Source organism: Falco naumanni, chromosome 7 (assembly GCF_017639655.2).
Source record: "Falco naumanni isolate bFalNau1 chromosome 7, bFalNau1.pat, whole genome shotgun sequence".
In the NCBI taxonomy this organism is placed as follows: Eukaryota; Metazoa; Chordata; class Aves; order Falconiformes; family Falconidae; genus Falco; species Falco naumanni.
The window spans coordinates 69860723-69882009 of record NC_054060.1 but is presented as its reverse complement, the minus strand read 5'-3'; the positions used below and the strand labels follow the sequence as shown (position 1 = coordinate 69882009).

The following is a 21287-nucleotide window of genomic DNA, read 5'->3' as shown; positions in this document are numbered from 1 at the left end:
GTTGCCTGTGTAACCACAAAACAGGGTAACGGAGAACCATTATCCTGAGCTAACACTCACTAGTAAGATCTGTTTTACAGGGGAGTAAGTCCCTAGAGCAATGCACAAATACTGCAGCCTGTATAAAATCCTAGGTTAAAGCCATGGATTGGGGGGATGGGGGGTGGGGTGGGGGTGGGGGGCAGTAACAAACAGCGAGGACCCTGCAGACTTCCCAGTTTGAAATAATTGTTTTTGTCCTGCCCTTCAGTTGTATGTAACGCAAATTAGCGAACAGATCAATGATTTGACTGGTCCACAGGAGTCAGCAGATACAGCAGAAATTGAAGAGAAGTTGGTTGCTGGATTTTCAAACCACCTCCCTTCCTTGCCACTGCAACCAAGCTTTCCCAAGATAAGCTTGGATCGCGGTGAGAGCGACGGTGCAGCTGGCAGCACGAGCTCCTCGGAAGGGGTGCTGAGGAAGCGGGAGTATGACAATCCATACTTTGAACCACAGTATGGTTTTCCTACGGAAGATGAAGATGATGAGCAGGAAGAGAGCTACACCCCAAGATTCAACCAGAATCTCAATGGAAGCAGGCGAGTCCTCCTTGTCTCCTGCCCTTCTGTACAGCACTGTTGGGGTTTCCGTCTGCTCCGTGTAGTTTAACGCTCGTTCGTTCCAACGCCTTTTGCACCTGAAATGTGTTGTTGGTCACTCCATACTGAAATTCTGTAAACCCTTCTGGTTTGAGTAAAGGCACTTGCTCATTTCCCTCAGTTCCTTGCTTTTATGTAAGCAGTGGGAGCTAACAGAATTACCAGTTCTTCCTAGAAACATTCTAGTTTATCACCTACTGAATTCTGGAAACCTTTGAGTGATTTTTTTTTTTTTTTTTATATATAATTTTATTTTTTTTCTGTTGGTGAAGCTTTATCTTTTGGGAGGAAAGATGCTATAGTGATGGATGACATAGGGTTTTCTTGTTACTCTTCTCAAAGCAGAACCCTTTCATCCCCAAATCCACCCATGCCCTTTTGCAGACAAGTTTTCAGCACGCCCTAAAATGTAATAAAAGCCTGAATGCAAAGATACTTCAATTCTCTCGGTTTTTCTTTTACTTTTTTTCTCTTTCTCACAAGGTAAGGGTAGTGTGGTGAAAGCTGATGAAGAATGAGACCAGCATCGATCTCCCACAGTCATACAATGTGTTGATTTGGGGAGGAAAGAGGGAAGGCTAATAACAGTTGTACTTAATTTCTTTAAAGGTCTCAGAAGTTACTCCGTCCAAACAGTTTAAAACTGGCCAATGATTCTGATGCAGATTCAGATTCCAGGGCCAGCTCCCCAAACTCTACTGTCTCCAACAACAGCAGTGAAGGTTTTGGGGGCATCATGTCTTTTGCAAGTATGTACTAATGCGTTCATTCAGCTGGTTTTATTTATTGTATTAGAGTTCACAGAGAGATGGAATAGAGGGATGGCTAGTAGGAGAATGACTTGGTTGTCAAATTGTTACTGGCTCTCCAGAAGTCATGTTGGGAGCCACAGGACCTGTTTAACTTACACTGCTGATAACTACCATTTTATGTATTTTTCCGTAAGAAGGACTTTGATTATGTGGTTAGGCCCTGGAGTTATATGGCACTTTAGGGCACAAATAGAAATTCTTTCTGATTTAAGCAAAAAAATTACGCAAGTTCATGAAGTTGATAACAAATCTTACCAGTAGTATGCCTTCCATGCTACCACATTGTGTGTTTAGGTGCTAAATTTGATTTCTTGACTGTGCTCATCTACTTTCAATTATATTTTACTAATAAAATCCACAGGTGTGGAAAACTAATCTAGAGTTTTCTAATGAGTGAAAGAAGATATGTCCAGTTGAGTCTTGCCCTATAGCAGGGAGCAGTGCAAGAATTTTGCAGCAGTGGAAAGTATATTGGATGTTTCTGGTAAAAAGATTGTTACTAAAATAAGGCTGCAAGAAAAGAACCAAAGCAAACTGAAATAGTACGCTGACATTTTAAATTAACATCTTGAAGTGTTAATCAGCTCATTGGTTTACATGAGATGCTTTCAGGCTGTCTGCAGGCTTAACCAGATGACGATGCATTATTGTGTGCTTAAGGTCTGTCTGTACTAGGGGGAACTTTCATTTTCTCTTAATAAATGGAAAGCTTCTATTGTAAAGCATACTCCTGTGGCAGATTTACAGTGTTTTACAAGGCACAGTGCACAATCCCCACTTCAGAATTGCATGTTTTGGACATCTTCCATCATTCTGTTTTCTCACGTGGCCTCTGCCGTTCATTTGCCTCTGAAAAAAAGAGGATCAAACTAGAAGACACAGCTGACTAGGCTGCCTGTGTAAGTGCAGGCAGACAGGTGGATGATGCTGTTACATTTAAGTCTCAAAAGATGCAACAGCGATGATTGTAACATAAAAGCTGAGAATTACATTTTTGTACAATTTAGAATAATCTGGTTACAGGTGTGGTTGCAGTGTATATGATACAGTGTTATGCTTGTGAGACTTTTGGGTAGTGAGCTTTAATCATTAAGGTTCTGGAATAAGAAGGTGAATTACAGGAACTTTAGGAAGTTTGGGTGTGTGCAGTGAGCATTAGGTGTTTAATTGTTATCTTCTTCCGTCACAGGCAGCCTGTACAGAAACCACAGCACAAGTTTCAGTCTGTCCAACTTAGCCCTACCAACCAAAGTTGGGAGAGACAAGAGTACTCCCTTTCCCAGCCTGAAAGGTAACCATTTTTCCCTTTGTTCTCTACAGCCTTTACAGTTCTTGTGACCTGGCAGCCTGAGGTACTTAGCCCCACCAGGAGTCCTGGTGGGCGATGCATTTTGGTAGTTTGGGTAGTACCTGTCTCTCGAGTAAATTGTCTTGGTATTTCTCAGACTTCTTCCCAACAACTGGGCTGTGTTGGGATGGGAGGCTGGCTGGTCTAGCCTGTGTTAACAGATACACTGTGAATGTTGGTCTTGGTTTGTGTTTCATTTTGGTTTATTTTAAAGTATTTAAGTACTTAGTGTAAAGAATGCGAACCAAGAGGTAGGTCCTGCTTTTGTTGTACTGCCGCTATCTTCATGATTAGCCTCGGGTAACCTGTAAGAGCAATGATGTTGCATTTGTAAGTGACGATAATGCCAGCCTCCCGTGGACACTGCAGTTTACGTGGGTTTTGAAAGTGTTTATAGTCTTTTCAGTTCACTGAATAGAAACTTTCTGATCAAAAGCAAGTTATAACCATGCTTCAGCTCATTCAAGGTGAAAATCGATCCCTAACTTATGTCTACAGTCTTTTCTTTGGAACATCTCCTGTCTGCCTGCAGTCTCATTAGACAACATGCCTGAATGGCACTAGAGAAATGACCCTTTTACTGTGGGGAGTCAGACAGCCTGGTTGTCCTTGTACCAGGCGTAGTGACAAAAGAGCACGTGCCAGTGTTTTAGTGTTGAGAGCTTTTCAGTGGCTGAACTGGGGGAAGGTTTTATTTTACGTTTTGAGTTATTCTAGCTGATTAGAAGTTACTGCTTTTGCTCTAATATGCTGATTTTTTTTTTCATTTATTTTTTCCTCCTCATCATTTTAATCGGTAAAGATTACTTTAATCTGGAAGTGGGAAGGGATGTGAATGAAGGTTGGTATGATGTTTGGCTGACCTTTGACCTTGTAGAAACAAAGACCAAAGGCTGTTTTTTGTGTTTCTGCTTTGGACTTTGTTTTTGAGACGAGTGATCATTCCCTGTGTGTAAAGTGAGGAGGAACAGGACTGGTAGGGTGAAAACACTAGCAGAGACTCTGCACAGCTGTTTTTGAATAACCTTTTACCAGTTGGTTATGTTCTCATGTCCAGTTGTACTGGATAAGAAACATGCTTCATGTCAGGGGTATTTCCATGGGTAAACTTAATGACCGATTCCATGCATTGGAAGAAAACAGTGATGGGGTTTGCCATCCCACGTTCATGCTTTGTGCCTCATCTTCTGCACTTTGGTGTTCTTGACTATTGTAATCCTGTAGGGCCTTTAACGTTACTACGCAGATACGAGGATGGGGTTTCCACGGAGTAGCTCAGTCTCTTTTGTGCATGTGCAAGTGTGTGTGTGTGTATTCATGTTCATTTACGTGTGCATGCTGGCTCACTGGGATTTCCACTGGGCACTTCACTGTTTTTTAAATGTTTTTGTCTCTGTTGTACAGGTATAAAATCGCTGCATTAACTTGTTCTTACCAAGTGTGTGTGGTACCTTGTGTTTCTAACTGTAATGGGAAATGATGCTGGGACTCCATCTCATTGCTGCTGTTTGACCACTTTCCATCTTCCTTTTTAATTTTTATTTCATGCACATCCATTGATATTTTTTCCTCAGTGATGCAGGTGTTTTTGATAGTGCCCTTGAAATAACAGTGTGTGCAATAATGTCCTTGAAGATGCGATACATTGGTTCCACGGTGCCAAATTTCAAGTCAAGCACTATCTCTAAGATTAATTATGCTGGCCCTTGTTGTCTTGGGCTTCCGAGCATCCTTCCTGCTCTAGCGTCATTTGGGTTTTGTTTTGAGGGAGGGCTGGGAAGAAGCTGGTAGTTGGATTCTTTTGATGCTGATGGTGGGGAGTGTAGATATTGTAGTACACTACTAATTGTATATTTTGTGTCCCAGTATTTGGGTTAAATACTATAATGGAGATTATTACTGAAGCTGGCCCAGTAAGCAATGAAGGTGGGTTCCCTACAGCATGAGCTGTGCATGATATAACAATTTCCAACATTCCCTATGCCTGACTTTGGGCTACCTTTCTCACTGGGTAACCAGTACCACATGATCTATACTAGTCACCCCCAATGCATTATGCTTTTACATATAGTGACTAATTTGAAGATGGTTCTTGTTGTGGAACTGCATGCAGAGCAGCTGAACTTTTCCTGCCTTTCACCTCCTGCTCTCATTACCATCTTCTCTTTTTCTCTCTGCATTACTCCCATTACTGTTTTCTGCCGATGTGTGATGCTAGAATATGATATACGCTGCTGCTTTTTTGGAGTTTCCATTTTGTTTGAAGTCTGTTACCTGTAATCTGAATAGGTGTGTTAGCCAGCCTTAGCGTTGCTTGTTACTGTCCTGGGATCAGATTGTTTTCCTCCCACCCCTTCCTTTCATCCTGTTTCCTCTCCATTTAGGAAACAGGCGAGCCCTTGTGGATCAAAAGTCTTCAGTGATTAAGCACAGCCCAACGGTGAAGAGAGAATCTCCATCACCTCAGGGACGAACTAGCAATTCCAGGTAATATTTTTCATTTCTTTTGGACTATAAAGTGTGGTTGGAGTGGCCCCGTACTTGGCTAGTGTTTCCTCAGAAGTCTAGCTGTTGAAAACTAAATAATACTTTTCTGTGGCCCTAAACCTGCACGTATTATTGTCCAAGAAGATTCGGTATGGATGGTTTTACAGTTAGTTGTGCACGTACGTATTTTTCTGTGCTCCAAAATGTATCCTTTTTCTGTCTGAGATCAAAAAAATTCTAGGTCCCTACTTTAACTCAATATTTATTCTTTGTAACATCTGTTCTGAACAAGGTAGTCTAGCCAGTTGTGATACCGCATGCAGGGGATCAGCTGGGTCGTATGAAGCAGTTTGATTCCATGAATTTACATGGAACTCCTTTCTCAGCCTTGAGAAAGTGCAGGTAAACACTACCTGACCTGTGCCTGTGCTTTCTCCTCCTTTCTTATGTAGCAGTCATGGGTAGAGTGACATTTACTTTGAGCTTCTGGAGTTGGGAGACAAGGAAGAACAGTAACTGCAGTTCAGACCGGGGAATGCAGCAGGCTGCACAGGAGTTCCCTCCTTTTTACCGTTCCCTCCCCTGTGGCAAAACAAGCTGAAGCAGTACACGTGCCAGGGCTGCTGCACTAGTGCTCACCGTAGCGCTGTGCTTCCTCTTTTTGGGAAAACCTTCAGGCCAGACAAGGTGGCTGTGGGAGAAGGTTGTGGCACAGAGGATTCCTACGGATTCTGAGGAGGGCTGTGAAGGCAAGGAGTAGAGTGGTAGCTAGAGGGACTAGAGGAAAACCTGGTTATGGGTTATTATAGGAAATAAGGGACAAAATATTTGCTACTACACCTGTAGAACAGAGCTTGGGCTGTGTGCAGTTACGCTAGTAGCAGGCATAGCTAGATTTGAACTTCTTTCCTTGCAACCTTTGCGTTGATAGGAAAAGCGTTTCTGTGTGTGTCCTGGCCATATGTGTCTTCCCATGCAAGCCAAGGGAAGCAGAGGGCTAACTTTTGCCTGCTTCCTCTGAAATCCATCAGTGAGAACCAGCAGTTCCTGAAGGAGGTGGTACACAACGTTCTCGATGGGCAAGGTGTTGGCTGGCTGAACATGAAGAGAGTCCGACGTCTGCTGGAGAGTGAGCAGCTCCGTGTCTTTGTTCTAAGCAAGCTGAATCGCACAATCCAGTCGGAAGAAGATGCTCGACAAGATGTCATTCAGGATGTGGTCAGTGCTGAACCCGGCAGGGTCCTCATACCTCGTGGCGGCTGAGGCTCAATTTGTAGAACGTTTTTGCTAAATGGCCTCCTAAAAGCTGATGTTACAGCAGTTTTGGAATGTATGTTCTTTAATTACTTTCTCATTTCTGAAATCATGACGCTAACGGGATTTTCATTGCAGGAGATCAGCCGCAAGGTTTATAAAGGCATGCTGGACTTGCTGAAGTGCACAGTGTTGAGCCTGGAGCAGTCTTACGCAAATGCTGGCCTGGGAGGCATGGCCAGTGTTTTTGGCCTGCTCGAGATAGCACATACGCACTATTACAACAAAGGTAAGAGAACTGTTTGTGAGAATGCAGTGTTCATGAACCAAACAGGATCCTTATTGTGAAGGTTGATGTTTTGTGGCTTCTGATATTTCAGGAGTTTCATGACACTTTCAAAAATAGGTGAGAACTGTGCCGTTGTTGTGAGACCTTACAAAACTTGAAACCATTTCCTGCACACGTGTAACTGGACCAGAGCAGAATAACAGCCATACTGATATTCGATTGAAAATGGAAACTGTGCAACGAGATATAAAACTTGGGACTTTTACAGATAAAGTGGAAATTCTGAGAGTGGGGACCGTCAGCTAACACTGTCTTCACTACAGTCGTGGAAAATTATACCAAACATCCTTGAACAGGGAGGGAGATTTTTCTAATGCGGAACCATACAAGACATATCTCGTGAACCACCTTGCATTCCATAACGATTCTTATATCACTAAGTACTCTTGGAGAAGACAGTCTGAAAATACCTCTTTATTTTTCATCTTTTTCTTAAAATCTGATTCTTAATGCAAAATAAGAAAATGCATGTGTAAGGAAAAAGACCAAAAGATGACAAAAAGCTTCCTCTCTGCTTAGTATCTGATTCAGCTGCTCAAATGATGAAAAGCTATTTATTTCGTTGTAGCAGAGGAGTAACATCTACTAAACACTTTACAGTTGTGTTCTGGGTGGCTTGTGTCAGGGATATTATGAGTTGGCTTAGCTGTCCTGGGGGTTACTGGCGTTCATTTCCACTTGTTAGAATGCTGAGGAGGGTAAGGAAGGCTGTGCTAGTGCAACAGTCCTGAACGTGGGGAATAGGCTCATTCTGGTAATCACAAGCCTTTTAGTCTGACACTGATACTAACCAAAATTATAGAGCGACTGATGTGTAGTGGCTTTAGAGTCAAGGCTTGCTAATGTAAAATCAGATACCATAATTCAATGGTAAGTAGAGTTTACCCGGTAAATTAATTGTGGTCACAATAGACGAAATTTGTTAGATGCTTTTAAAGCCTTCATACATCTTTAAAGGACTTCTCTTATTGCATGACACCTTGGTTTATAGCCAGATTTTAGCTGTTTAGTATGTTTTACCTGTTTTCAAAGAGTTGATATTTCTAGAAATGTTTTATAGAAATTAGTGCTTATCTTGATGTTCTTTAACCTATAGTATTGATTTAGTAATCCTAAAAATTTTCAGTTTGCATATGATACATACTGTTTGAATGGGATGTGATAGATATGGGTTATTTGTCTAGAGGAAGCTGAATCTTAAGAAAGCATGGCTGCGATTAATTTATTTTTGTATGGCCAAACAAAGGGCTTGTGTTCAGGAACAAGGACAGCTGGCAATAATAGCAGGACTGGGAACTGTATCCTAGGAAGCAGTGTCTCTGAAAATGGCAGCTATGTGTGAACGTCCCACTGTTTACTGTGTCTGTAAAAACTGGGGAGGGGGGCACTGTGTAAACCTGGGAATATCGGTTTGGAATGCAGCTCCTGTTCTGTCTCTGGATATGTCACTAACAAGACCCGCAGCTGAGGTAGTGCTTCCAGTTCTGTTCGTCGCAGCTTGAAAAAAATGAGGAGGTTTCTGAAAAAGCCCGCAAGAAACTGGGAAAACACTTTTGCTCTGAAAGATGGAGATATTGAGTCTGTTGAATGTTAAGTGTTGATTGCTTTCAATTATTGTCTAAATGGAAAGGTGTTGCTGATAGCAGAATCTTTAATCTACTGGAAAAAGTGTCACAAGGTCTAGTGGTACAACAAATTTGGATGTTAGGATATGAAATTTTGACTATTAGCCTCGTCAGCTATTGGAACAGATTGTGCAGGTTTGCAGGAGGTTCTTTGCGGAAAACCTGATTTTAATTATTCTATTCTGGAAGTTCTGGTGTAATTCAAACCGTGGAGTTTGATACAGAGAAATAATCCAAACTGCCTTGGGGGATGTGTGATTATGGGAAGTCTTGGAGAATGATGGAAGAGCTTTAGCTGATAGTTTTTTGAGGGTTTTTTCCTACCTGAAGTTTCATTTAGTGTAACCTTTGCACTGCGAGGGGAGCTTGCTTGTATTCTAGAAGTGATGTTCATAGTAGTTCAGGCAGAGTTGTTTAACTTTGCACAGCTCAGCAGGGGAGATACTACAGTTACTGTGTCAGAGAAGATTCCTAGGTTTCAAATATACAGGAAGGAGATAATTTGAGTATCCCAAAACCAGCACTCCGGCTTTGTCCTCTACTGTTTCCACCAGTGCGTCAGTCAGTCTATCTGCAAGCCATGGTGACCTATGGGAACAAATGTGGGACTGAGCTGTTTCAGTGCCAGGCTTAGGGAGACCATCTGTCTGATCTTCCTTTTCCTGCTCTCATTTCCTTTTTCTTTATGTTTTTTTTTTTTTCTTTTCCCAACACTTTGGTTTTTTTCTTTAAAGAACCAGAAAAAAGAAAACGAAGTCCAACGGATGGATCTGTCACTCCAGTTGGCAAGGATCCTGCGTCATCCCCAAGAGTGGAGCCAAAACCTGCGATGCAGCTGCCGGTACCTCAGCTAATGCCAAAGGCACCGAGCCCTGCAGGCAAAGGGCCAAGGGAGTTTGACACAAGGAGTCTAAAGGAAGAAAATTTTATTGCTTCCATTGGTGTGTATTGAGGTGCATGTGAAGTGCAGGAGGGACTATTTTGCCTTTAGGTTCTACTTGCATTCTCTCCATTTTAACACACTACATTGCTGCTGTAACATGCTTCATTTACACCTTAGATCACAATGAACAATCATACGTATTTTCACTCTACTCTTGGATAAACTATCCCGGGCAGTTTTCTCCCAGAAGTTTTCTAATCTTGATTGTTTCTGAATTTCATTACACTTCAGACAGCTTTGTTTGCTTTGTGATTGATGTTTTCAAGCAACGGGAAACGGCAAAGGGGAAACAGGGCAGCAGGACTTGGAAAGGGCAACTGTGGGAGGGACTACATGAAACAAAAGTTTTGTAGTCATTGCTGACTACCTGTGGGTTATCTAGATTGTATCCTGATAGAAGTGGGACCCAGGATCTGCTGATTGTTAAGAATAAAAAACTGCCGGAAAGATTTTAGTTGTAGTGTTACAGTTTCAGGGAGCAGGACTGATGGATCTTCCTTCTATGCAACAGCAAATGGAATGCGTGTCCTTCTAAACAGCATCTGCTAGGCTGGTCACTGGAAATTTTGCCAGTCTAATTTCTTAGCTGGTGTAGCTTTTATCTATGTCTGGGAAAAAGTTAGAGGTAGGCTTTAAACTATTTTACCTGAAAAGAGCCTTAGACATTTTTGGGGGAGGGAAAAAAAAAAAAGAAAAAAAATGTTTTGGTTGGATCCAACCTGCTGTGGATTGTAAACAACAGGAAAATACCATCAGCATATGAGAGAGATTCTTTGGTAACTCCAAAAATATGTCATGTTAAATTTTAGGCATTGCTTCTTACAGGCTGTTTAAAATAACTTTTTAATGGAATCACCACATGAAAGATTAATCTTCTGAGAGCAGCGTGCTGCTGTGAGGCTGTACCTGCAGTATGTGGTATAAGGCAAGGGAACGTGTGTATCGGGCAGTTACATGGCAGGAGTGCAGATGTTCATTCTTGCACCCACATCACAGCTGCAGGCTGAGTGGTGCTGAGTCCTTCAGAACTGATACTGAGCCCTTCTGACTTGATTTGGTTTCTTGTGTCAAGAGGTAACCTATGGAGGCAGTTGCTCAGAAACTAGCCTTGCACTCTATTTGAAAATCTGTCAGGGAGTTAAGAAAGATGCAGATTTCTAGCATTTCAGTTCAGCGGTTTGGATTGCTCTGGGTACTTAATTTCTGTTCTGTAGAAAATGCAAAAAGCAAAGTGTGCTTCTGACACTGCTAAGAATAAAACAGAAGCTAGGACAGCGTTCTTTTGAAGAATGAAGAAACAGCTTTTGACTGGATTGCTGAGACTGCTCGTTTCCCTCAGATGAAATGAAAGCCTCGTGGAAATGGAAATCATGGAGATCAGAGAGTCCACGTTTGTGAAGCATCGATGGAAGTGCTTTTCAAAAGAAGTGATACCTAATATGTTAACTACTGTTGCCAGAATATTAGCCTTAAACAATTCACAGTCTTCAAGGACGGGCAACAGGTAAATTCCTGTTGGTGGTTCTGATGCTGTAATGATTTCCATTTCTCTTCTATGGAACTAAGTCAGGAGAAGGATATGGTTTCACCAAAACTGATCAGAGTTTGAAAGACTTCCATGCTTTTTCTGAAGCCTTTTTTTCTAGCTGGTTTTGTCTGTCACCAAGTACCATGAGCTAGTGTGCAAGTCAGACTTGAAGAAGCTGCTCTAAAAACAATGTAGTGTCCATGTTCATCTGACTCTTGAGGTCTTGAAGTAAAGGGAATTTCTCTTTCTGTGTTGCTGGAAGGTAATAAAAAGTTACTCGGCTGTTATATTTCCTTTATATTCTGTTATGGAGGCTTCGATATAAGACAATACTGGGACCAGCATTAGTCATGGCTGGGCTGAAATTCCTTCTGTAGTGGAACACAGGCTTTCTCATTCAAAGTAACTTCTTATGGGAAGGAGATAAACATCTACGTGTTGCTGAAATAACAAAGTATTTGTAAGTAATTCCATCTAGACATCAGAAAAAAAATTATGTGAAGATGATCCAACACTAGAACAGGTTGCTGGGAAAGGTTGTAAATTCTCCATCTGTGGAGACAGTGAACGCCTGACTGGACATGGTCCTGTGGCAGCCTGCTCCAGGTGACCCTGCTCTGAGCAGGGAGCTTTGACTAGGTGATCTCCAGAGGTCCCTTTGAAACTCAGCAGTTCCTAGATTCTGTGAAGTTTGGAAGGTTCTTACGGCCTTGGGTGGCAGATACGTAAATAAAACTCTCAATGAATCTGTCGGTATTGTATGGGCAAAATACAAATTGGGCTGCTAACCTTTTGACCTAGTTACAAGAGGAAATACTAGAATGAGAAGTCAGACTAGAATTGTAACATGAAGTGTATGTTGCTGTGGTTGTTGAACTGCATCTCTGAGATCTAGAGGTACGCTAGCTGAATGTTGTGTGCATTCTTCTTGTGCTACAGGAGCGACGGCCAGGAGGTTCACAGGTTTCCGAAGTTCAGGGTGGATGTGTTCCTGCTTGACAGCCTTTTGTTGTTCATTTTTCAGAAAGTTTATGGTTTCTTGTGTACCTCCTGAAGTATGTAGGATGCTGACTTGTAACAGGGAGTGCTGTTGGTGTTCAAAATTCTTGGAAGAGTGGTGGATTTTTATGAGTTGAGGACTGATCTTCGCTGTGCTTTAATACCTAATTGTTTAGATTGGAAATTCATTGTGAAGATGGTGCTTCTGATATATCATTTCCTAAAAGGTCACCAATTATTTGCTTACTTCTGGAGTTCTTGTCTTCCAGGGTCCATGGTCATCACCTGTAGTGTTGGCCTTTTTGTTAGGACACCGGTGGCTTTAAAGTTGATAGTTAATAGTTTCCCTCTTTACGTTAGTTATTAGTTTAGTTTATTGCATACTTGCAGTAACTGTCAATGAAGTGTCAGTACTTACTGAAGTTTCCATTACTACTTCTTAAATAATTGCTTAATGCTGGTGGATCGCTTTATTTTGACAGTTTCTTGAAACAGAAAAGGATGTGCTACCTACTTTGCATCAGATCCTTTTTGGACCTGCTGTCCTGTTTAGTTCAGGCTCATGTAACAAAGCCATAAGCACACTATTTTATACCCCTTGAGTTTATCTGAGGTTTTCCTTTTCTTCTTTGACAAAATAGTTGAGAGTAAAATCTAGACTGTTTTTAATGCACTGGGATATACCCTACCCGGAATTAACAGGCAAGTCAGCTGAAAGTAATCTAATGGCAGGTATTGTAGCTTTCAGCCTGGTGGTTTTTAAAGTGAAGCCATATAAACTGGGCACTTAAAGAGACCAGATGTTTTCAAAGCCCTTTAACAAACAAACTCAGTACATCTTGAAGAGAATGTTATCTCTGTCAGTGTGTGCTCAGCTAGATAAGCCTATAGGATGCTGTTTGGATCCATAAGCAATTTTATCCTATCCATCTGTGTACTTATGAAAGTTGAAGGAACATCCATCAATCGTGAAGCAGATATAGAAATCAGTTGGCTAGCAGCTGTCTTTCTAGCTTTTTCTCCCTTGCTACATTTGCCTTGCTCCTAAAATGTTTAATGATAATACTTTGGAGCTTTCCTACACAATCATAATACTATGCTTTTTTAATTTTTCTTTTTTTCAAGAGACATTTTGTGAAAGAACTTTTTGGAGCCTTTCTTGCCCTGATTTCTGCCATTTGCGGGATGGGATGCTTTTCTGACACGCTTCTAGTGACTTTAGTTGCCTAGCAAGCTTCCTTGAAGAGCAATAAAAGATCGTTGTACTTTTCCCTTCCCTTTGCTGCTTTTCTGGGAGTATCTTCCTCTGTAGCATTGCCAGCTTTAACTGTGCTAGTGAGAGAGGACAGTGCCCAGCAGTCTGTCAGTTCAGCATGTCAGCTTGTACCGTCTCCCTTGGCCAGCAGGCCAGCCCCTGGAATGATCTGATGTTTCTGAGCCGAAAAGATGGCTGCGTTTCGGAGGGTTGAGGAATGTGAGTGATGGAGAAGTGCAAGTGCCTCATCACTGTTTCTTCTCAGGGCTAAGCTTCAAATGAAAAGAGTGCATGCAGATGTCAGACTTTTTTTTTCCTTTTCTCTGTGTTGTATCCTCTTATGGCATTCCTTGCCTTGATTGGAATAGTCACCTAATTGAATTTTGGAAATTAGCATTAAGCATGACTGATATCTTGCTTGGTTTTGTTCTTCCCTATTTTTCATTCTTTATACCCTGATAGGAACAAGTGGATGCAGAGTTCAGCTTTTTGCACGTAGGGACTGGTTGATAGGCAGAGCCAAGCATTTATTGAGAATGCTGTCAGGTCAAAAATAACTTGGTTTATTTGTAAATTTTGTGATATTTTTAAAGATACAATATTGGTTAAATATTGTGTTAACCTACTGTTTAAATTTTCTTGGAATTGCTGCTGCTGTTTTTGTGCCTTTTCCTTTCAATGACTGACTTAAACTAGAGACATTAAAATGTTTCTGTTGATTAGAGCTTCTGTGGTGCCTACATTTTGGAGGAATAAATATGTGACAGTCTTAAAGGCCTTTCTCAGGAAAGGTGATTAATTGCATTATATGTGTTCATAATAGCTGGTTTTGCTTAATTGGTTCACGGTATGAAGTCATCTCCAACATTTGAAGTCTGTAAATGAGAGGTGATGCAGTGCTCAATTCCTAACATTGATTTCTTGCAAAATGGCATTAATTGACCCTTCACTCAGTAGTTGTTGTAAGTTTCTGCCTCTTTTTGGTTTTTTTTTTGTTTTGTTTTTCTTTTTTTTTTTTTTTTTTTTTTGCTGAAGGGGTGGGGTTTTGTTTCAGATTTTTGTCCCCATTTTCACCTGTCTGACCAGCTGCTGACTCTTTCTCTTTCTCTCCTGCTTTCACTGCATCTTGAGTAGAATTGTGGAACAAGCACCAGGAAGTGAAAAAGCAAAAATCTTTGGAAAAAACGAGTAAGGAAATTAAAAAACATAGAAACTGACTCCTCCAGCCTCCCCATAACTGCCAACTCCCCAGGTGCAGGGTGAGCTTGCATCTATGGCACACAGTTTTTATACCCACAAAAGCCTGCATTATAGAGCTGACCAAACAGATCAGTTTGCCCTGGGGAAATTGTGTCCAAATGTCTCTTCCTTTTTTTTTTTTTTTTTCTTTCTTTTTTTTCCTCCCCTGAATGTTGCCTTCTTCAAAGAAGGGGAAGCAGATATTCTGCATCCTCACCGTATCAGATGTGTATGGAAGGATTTTAAGATATTCAGTCTCCTTTCTTAAAAGTTAAAGACCAGTTTTGCTTAACAAGTCTTTGACATGAATCTGTTGATTGAATGTTACTGAACAAAGAATTCTCTGTGCTTTCAAGCTGTGGGATGGCAAATTGTGTTACCTGGCATCAGCCATGAACAGTTTATGACCACAGTCAGTCTGCAACAAGAAATACCTTTGAGGGGGAGAGAGAAGGTGTATGTGAAGAATTGTATTTAGTGATGGCTGTTTGAGAATAGCCGCTTAATAAGGAATTAACCCCATTTTGGTTTTCTATATCCCATGTTAAAGGAGTGAAATAGTCTGAGGCTGTTTGCAGAATCTAAATAGTAGTCTAAATCTACACAATTTTTAACACCTATTCAAATATGATATTGAATAAAATATGGAATATGTATTATCTGCAGGTGTAGCACCAGGTTTTGCTCTTTTGGCTGTCACTGTTGTAAATAAGGAAATATGACATAAGGACAATAATTAGTCTATAATAACTGTGATGTAGTAGGTGCTTCCTAACCGTAAGTGTAGTTTCTACTTTGCAGAGCTGGTGCCCCTTTTACAGACTGAAGATTGGGGAGGATGAATAGCTAAGATGAATGGGTGATAATTCCTGACATTCTGACTAGGCCTGGATTTGCTGTTAGTAATATTATTTTTAGGCTCCTCAGTTAAATACTTCAGTTAAGTACAAGTGAGCATTTGGAGTTGGTTCAGAGAGATTGGGGCACCTACATTTAAGGTCTGACTTGCCTTCTGCTGAGGTGGGAGCGTGTGAGGCAGGCACACAGCACGTGCACACATCTCCTGTCCCAAACTGGGCCTTTCAGGTAGGTGCCTACACTGGGAGGCATAAATCGACATTTTAGAGTTCTATGTGTATCGGACATACAACTCCATTAAGAAGAGAAGGAGAGGTTTGCAAGGGCCTGTAAACTGATAGTGACAACAATGTGATTGTGGTTATTGTGCTCCTTAAACTCAGTTATGGCTGTTGCCCACAGCTGTCAAATAATTGAAACTTCAGTCAGTTTCACTTGCTTTAAAAGTGGAATTGCCAGAAATATATCTGAATTATGTGTTGGGACAAGGAACTCTCAAATTGCTTAAAACACACAGCTGAGGTTTAGTATTCTTGTTGTAGCAATGAGATACAAAACTTTTTGCTGCATCATTCCTCAAAACTAGAAATGGTGGCTGTTGGAATGAGTGGAAGTAGACTCTAGAAGTGAGCACTGTATACTTCAGTGGAAAATAAGGTCCTAAATTTTTACTAAGGTTTTTTTTAGGGTTTTTTTTTTCTTTGCTATAAAATTTGTTCATACTATCTCTGTTAGAATCTTGGATGATTTGATTTACAGTAACTAAGGCATATGGATTCAGAGGCAGAATGCTATAATAAATGAAGAACACTTTCTGTAAAACGTCTCACATGGAGAATTGGTGGTTGAGTAGTAAGCTAGTATGGTCTGCACAGCCCACTTACGGCTTTGCTATTCATGAGTTTACATACCATCTCAAACTCACTCCCACAAATCTTTGTATATTATCCTTCTCTCTCTCTCTCTCCTCCCTTCCCTTTTTCTTTCCTTTTCACTGTCTTACCCTCTCTAATATTACATATAATACAAACATGTTCATAATTCCCAGGTGGTTGTGATCAGTGGTTATAAGGCATAGTGGCATTGTTTGCTTAGAGATACTGGGTGTAGTCATGGGTATAGAATACAAATATTCCAGCTGCTGATCATGTCTTCCTGTTACTGAATAGTTGGCAGATATGGATATGGCAGAAGTGTTGCATTCAGTCTCTTGCCCTTTCTGAGAGTAGTGACTTTGTGTGTACAGTCTATAAGACATTCTTTTCTTGCCTTGTTATTTACTTTGTTCAGTGCTTATCCAAGTTTCTTTTCAGGCTCTACTCGCCATCATTCTCTTTTCCTTCTGCCATCCCATCAGAGGACAATAGATGATATGATTCTAGAGCTGCATGGGAAATTGAACATAAAGTTCTTTATCCTTTTTTTCCCTTTCTTTGTTTTCGGGTCGCTGAGTTAATGAATGCATGATTTAAAGCTTGCTGATTCCCTCTCTCACTAATGACCTATGTGATTGCCAACTCTGGAGAGCCATTTGTTCATGTAATTGGGGAATGTTGTAAAGTACAGCATCATACAAGCTTCCTTCTTGAAATTCTTACTGGTGTAACACCACTTGTTGTTTATGTTCTTGTCATGTGTTGCCTGATTTTTGCCTAGATAGTTGCTGCGGGCAACCTAACAAACTCAGTCCAAGACTTTAAGCGAATCAGCAGTTTAAAAATGGATTCTGACTTCAAGTAGGTGTCCTTTATTTTGCCAAGAATAAAGGAAGTGGCTTCCTGGAGTTGAATGGCAACTGCTCTGCATGTGTTAGTGTAACTGGAAGCTACTTAACCGTTGTGTGTCCTCCTTTTTCTCTTGAATGGCTAACAAAGTTACTGTTTAGTGATAGTCATTCCTGGACTATGCCTTTGGAGTATTTGAAATTCACAGTAATGTTTGAAGAATGGCAGATGTGTCCTGCTGGCCTTGTTGTTTACAGTACCAAGGAATAAAAAAAAAATAAAAATCAAAGGAATGAGAAAGCAAATTTGTTTTCTTGGTACTGTTCCTGCTTTCAAGTCTGTCATCTGCCATACTGTTTGTTCTTGGTGCAGTAATGATTTACTTCTTCCTTTGTTCAGGGCCAGAAGGTGTGAAACACTTTGATTTGGGAGAAACAGATGAGAAGAAATCCCAGATCAGTGCAGACAGTGGCCTGAGTTTGGCCTCAGGTTCTCAGGTCAGTGGCTTCTATGCTTGCTTTATATATGTGGTGAGAGAGAGGATTCTTCTATTCGCTACTTGATTGTGGGAAGAATTCTAGGGTTTGAGCATTATTGAAAGGCTTATTCTGTAGGGGACCAAATGTTGTGAACTTGTCAATTGTAAGACCCTATGATCTTTTGTGACATGCAGGCAGTAGTTTCTATTTGGCTGTCTAAATAAACCAAGGAAGTGTAAGGCGTGTCATTCAAGACCCCAAAGCATTGGGAAGTGATGTTCTCTCCCTATGATAAAAACTAATGTGACTTTTCTTCCTGTCCTTTTCATGTTTTGATTGCAGAAGAGCGATTTCGACTCTGTTCCCACTGGAGGACCGGCGGTTATGGTCCGAAGTACCAGCCAGGATTCTGAAGTTAGCACAGTGGTAGGATATGCCCAAAGTGCAATCTTCACGTGATCCGCTGCTTGCTGAAGTGGGGGAGGGCATTTCATGCCTGCATTTTGTGTGGTATAGCTGCATACTGTCACACATGCATAACCTATGTCCGAGTGCTCTCTCCAGAGCCTCTGAGTGGGTGGCAAGCGTGTGTGCCTGACAGGACGTACACAGCGCTTCATTAGCAGGTTGCATCCTTCATATATGGTGCTTGTTGCTGTTACGTCTTCCTATGTATTGGTGTATTTATGGAACTGGTGGTTTGCATTAATTTTATAAATATGCCTTAGTTATGTATAAACCATCTATAAAGAATAGAAGTTTAAAAATGTGACCTGAGAACAAAACGGGTAGATTGTTTGATGCATTAAAAACAAGAATAAACTTTCTGATATATTACCTTAAAGCACTTGAATCATATCAAAATACATCCGCTTGCTTTCCAATCAACTATAGGGCCTAGAGGGAAAAGGTTATAGGAATGCACTGAGTAAAAAGTGAGTCTTCTCCCTACCACACGTTACCTGATATAGCATGTTCCAGGGAAAAAACCCAAGGAACTTTACTTATTGCTGTTGTTAGTTTTTCTTCTCTCTACATTGCTGCATTCCTGTGAATATCTGGCTTTCCGTGATCTTTTCCCAGCCTGTAACAAGAAAAATAGTCTGATTGTCTTTCTCTAATGGACACAGAAATTGTATTCTGTGGGATACTGCTCCAGACAGAAGAGAAGTCTAGAAGAGCTGTTGATGTCCCAGTATGTCCTTCTCCAAGCTCAGGAAAGGTCCATCCTGACAAGTAGGTAACCAGGCAAAGGCAGCAGGAGGCCTGTATGGATGGCCAAAGAGCTCCTAACTGAAATCAGACATGGAATGGAAAGGAAGTATACGAGAGGTGGAAGGTAGGGGCAGGTGACCCAGGAGAGTATACATTTGCTGTCTCATCCTGCAGGGATAGGGTTAGGAAAGCCAATATGGACCTGGAGCTGAATCTGGCATGGAATGTGATTGGAAACAGGAAAGGATTCTACAAGTACATAAGCAGCAAGAGAAAGGACTGGGGAAGACGTGGGCCTGCTGCTGAATGGGGCAGGGGAGCTGGTGAGAGATGGAAAAGACTGAGGTACTTGGGGCATTCTTTGCCTTAGTCTTTCCCAGTAAAACTAGCCTTCAGGAATCCCAGCCCCCTGAGACCGGAGGAGAAGTCTGCAATGAGAAAGGCTTGCCTTGGTGGAGGATGACCAGGCTAGGGAGCGCTTCAACAAACTGGATATACATAAATCTGTGGTTTCTGAGGGGCTGCAGCCACAAGCACCAAGAGAGCTGGCTGGTGCCATTGCGAGGCCACTCTCGATTGTCTCTGAACAGTCATGGTGATTAGAAGAGGTTCCTGAAGACTGGAAGACAGCAAATACCACTCTTATTTTCATGGAGGACAACGAGAAACATCTGGGCACCTAGCCTCACCTCAGTCCTTGGGAAAGGTCGTGGAAAAAGTCTTTCTGGAAAATGTTTCCAAACACATGCAGTACCAGAAGGTGGTTGGAACTGGTCGCCGTAGATGTACAAAGGGCAGGCTGGCTTGACCAACCGGGTAGCCTTCTGCCGTGAGGTGGCTAGCGTGGAGGATGAGGGGAGAGCAGCAGTTGTTTACTTCAGCTTCTGCAAAGCTTTTGACACTGTCAAAATTGTCAACGGTAGCAATGGTGAGCTGACAGAGTATGGGTTAGGTAAGTGGACAGGGAGGTGGGCTGAAAACTGGCTCAGCGACTGGGCTCGGAGGCTTGTGGTCAGTGGCCCAAAGTCCAGCTGGAGACAAGTCACTAGTGGTGTACCCCTGGGCTCAGTACTGGGGCCAGTGCTGTTCTGCAGCTTCACTGGTGACCTGGGTGACAGTACAGAGCAAGTTTGCAGGTGTTACAAAGCTGGGAGGGGTGACTGACACACTAGGTGCTTGTGCCAGCGTTCAGAGGGGCCTCAGCAGGCTGGAGGACAGGGAGAAATCCATGAAGTTCAACAAGGGGAAAGCGCCAAGTCCAGCATCTGGGGAAGAATAACCCAGCCACCAATACACACTGGGGGTGACTGGCTGGAAAGCAGCTTTGCTGGGAAGGACCTTGGGATCCTGCTGGACAACAAGGTGAGCGTGAGGCAGCAGTGAGCCCTTGGGGCAGAAAGGCCAGCGCTGTTCTGGGCTGCATTAGGAAGGTCGAGGGAGGTGATCCTTCCGCTTTGCTCGACACGGTCCTCACCAACGTACTCTAGCTGACCCTGCTCGAGCAGGGGGGCTCATCTGTAGATGATCTTAACAGATCCCTTTCAAATTGAACAGTCCTGTGGTCTCGTGGAAGGGCTTTTTATGTCTCTCCATCTTTTCCTGCAGAGTAGGATTCGATGAAAAAGTAATGTTACTGAAGGGGAAAAGGCAAATGTGGCCTTTAGTTGTACTGCTGCTTGTTTTGTGCCTTAAGAAAAAACATTTTACAACTTTTCTCTCTTTGTTGAAGGTAACTGTTTTTCTCCACAGGTTAGTAACAGTTCCGGAGAGACATTAGGAGCAGACAGTGACTTGAGTAGCAACGCTGGTGATGGCCCGAGTGTGGAGAACGGTGGCAATCTGGCAGGATCCAGAGGCACTGTGTCAGACAGTGAAATTGAGACAAACTCTGCTACTAGCTCTATCTTTGTAAGGGCTTTGCAGACTTCCCTTTTTTATTTTTATTTTTATTTTTTTTTTGAAACTAAATCTTGTACAGTAATCATTTCAATGTGTGTGCATGTATGGAAAATGATCTCTGAATCTGTTCTAAGGGTTATACAGCAGTGACTTCTTTAATATTTTAATATTGTAATTTTGTATGGATCCACATACATTTCTTCATTTCCTGTGTAATATATGGTTCTTTAAGAACAGTAGATTTACATCTCACACCATGTTACAGGCTCTGTCAATGTTTCATTCCCTCTCATTCATTTTTTCTCCCAACCAAATGGGCATTTAGTTGCCCCTCAGACCAAAACAACATCGATGGGCGTCGTTTACCCTTCCTAAGAGGAACAGACTCTCTCTTAGGAGCAGCTGTTTGATACAGGAAAGGGATGACCCACTGAAGGTTTCACAGCTGTTCTGTTTCTTTAAAACATTAATTCTGTTTGAAGTGTAATGATAATTTTAAAATACATTTTTCTAGTTGAGGGATCTCTATGCAGCAGAATTCAAATGATCTGGGAGCACTTCTTGTTCATTTTGGTTTTTAAAGTCCTTGATTATTGGGTGTAGCCTCTAATGTCCATCTTAGCAAGAAAAT

General features: G+C 41.7%; 1 protein-coding gene across 39 annotated transcripts in view; it reads left to right on the top strand.

The window, feature by feature from the left end:
- The window catches only part of MADD (MAP kinase activating death domain), a 76360-nt gene that overhangs the window by 29493 nt on the left and 25580 nt on the right, over positions 1 to 21287 (top strand). For 11 of the 39 annotated variants that reach the window (XM_040599934.1, XM_040599922.1, XM_040599936.1 and 8 more), the window contains 13 exons: positions 251 to 582; positions 1252 to 1391; positions 2644 to 2745; positions 3605 to 3643; positions 4669 to 4728; positions 5187 to 5289; positions 6321 to 6507; positions 6682 to 6832; positions 9252 to 9458; positions 14377 to 14430; positions 17463 to 17560; positions 17885 to 17968; positions 20507 to 20665. In XM_040599934.1, coding sequence (XP_040455868.1) covers positions 251 to 582; positions 1252 to 1391; positions 2644 to 2745; positions 3605 to 3643; positions 4669 to 4728; positions 5187 to 5289; positions 6321 to 6507; positions 6682 to 6832; positions 9252 to 9458; positions 14377 to 14430; positions 17463 to 17560; positions 17885 to 17968; positions 20507 to 20665 — 1716 coding nt within the window. The remainder of the gene's footprint in view (positions 1 to 250; positions 583 to 1251; positions 1392 to 2643; positions 2746 to 3604; positions 3644 to 4668; positions 4729 to 5186; positions 5290 to 6320; positions 6508 to 6681; positions 6833 to 9251; positions 9459 to 14376; positions 14431 to 17462; positions 17561 to 17884; positions 17969 to 20506; positions 20666 to 21287) is intronic. The other 28 variants (XM_040599943.1, XM_040599952.1, XM_040599961.1 and 25 more) reach the window with 12 other exon arrangements.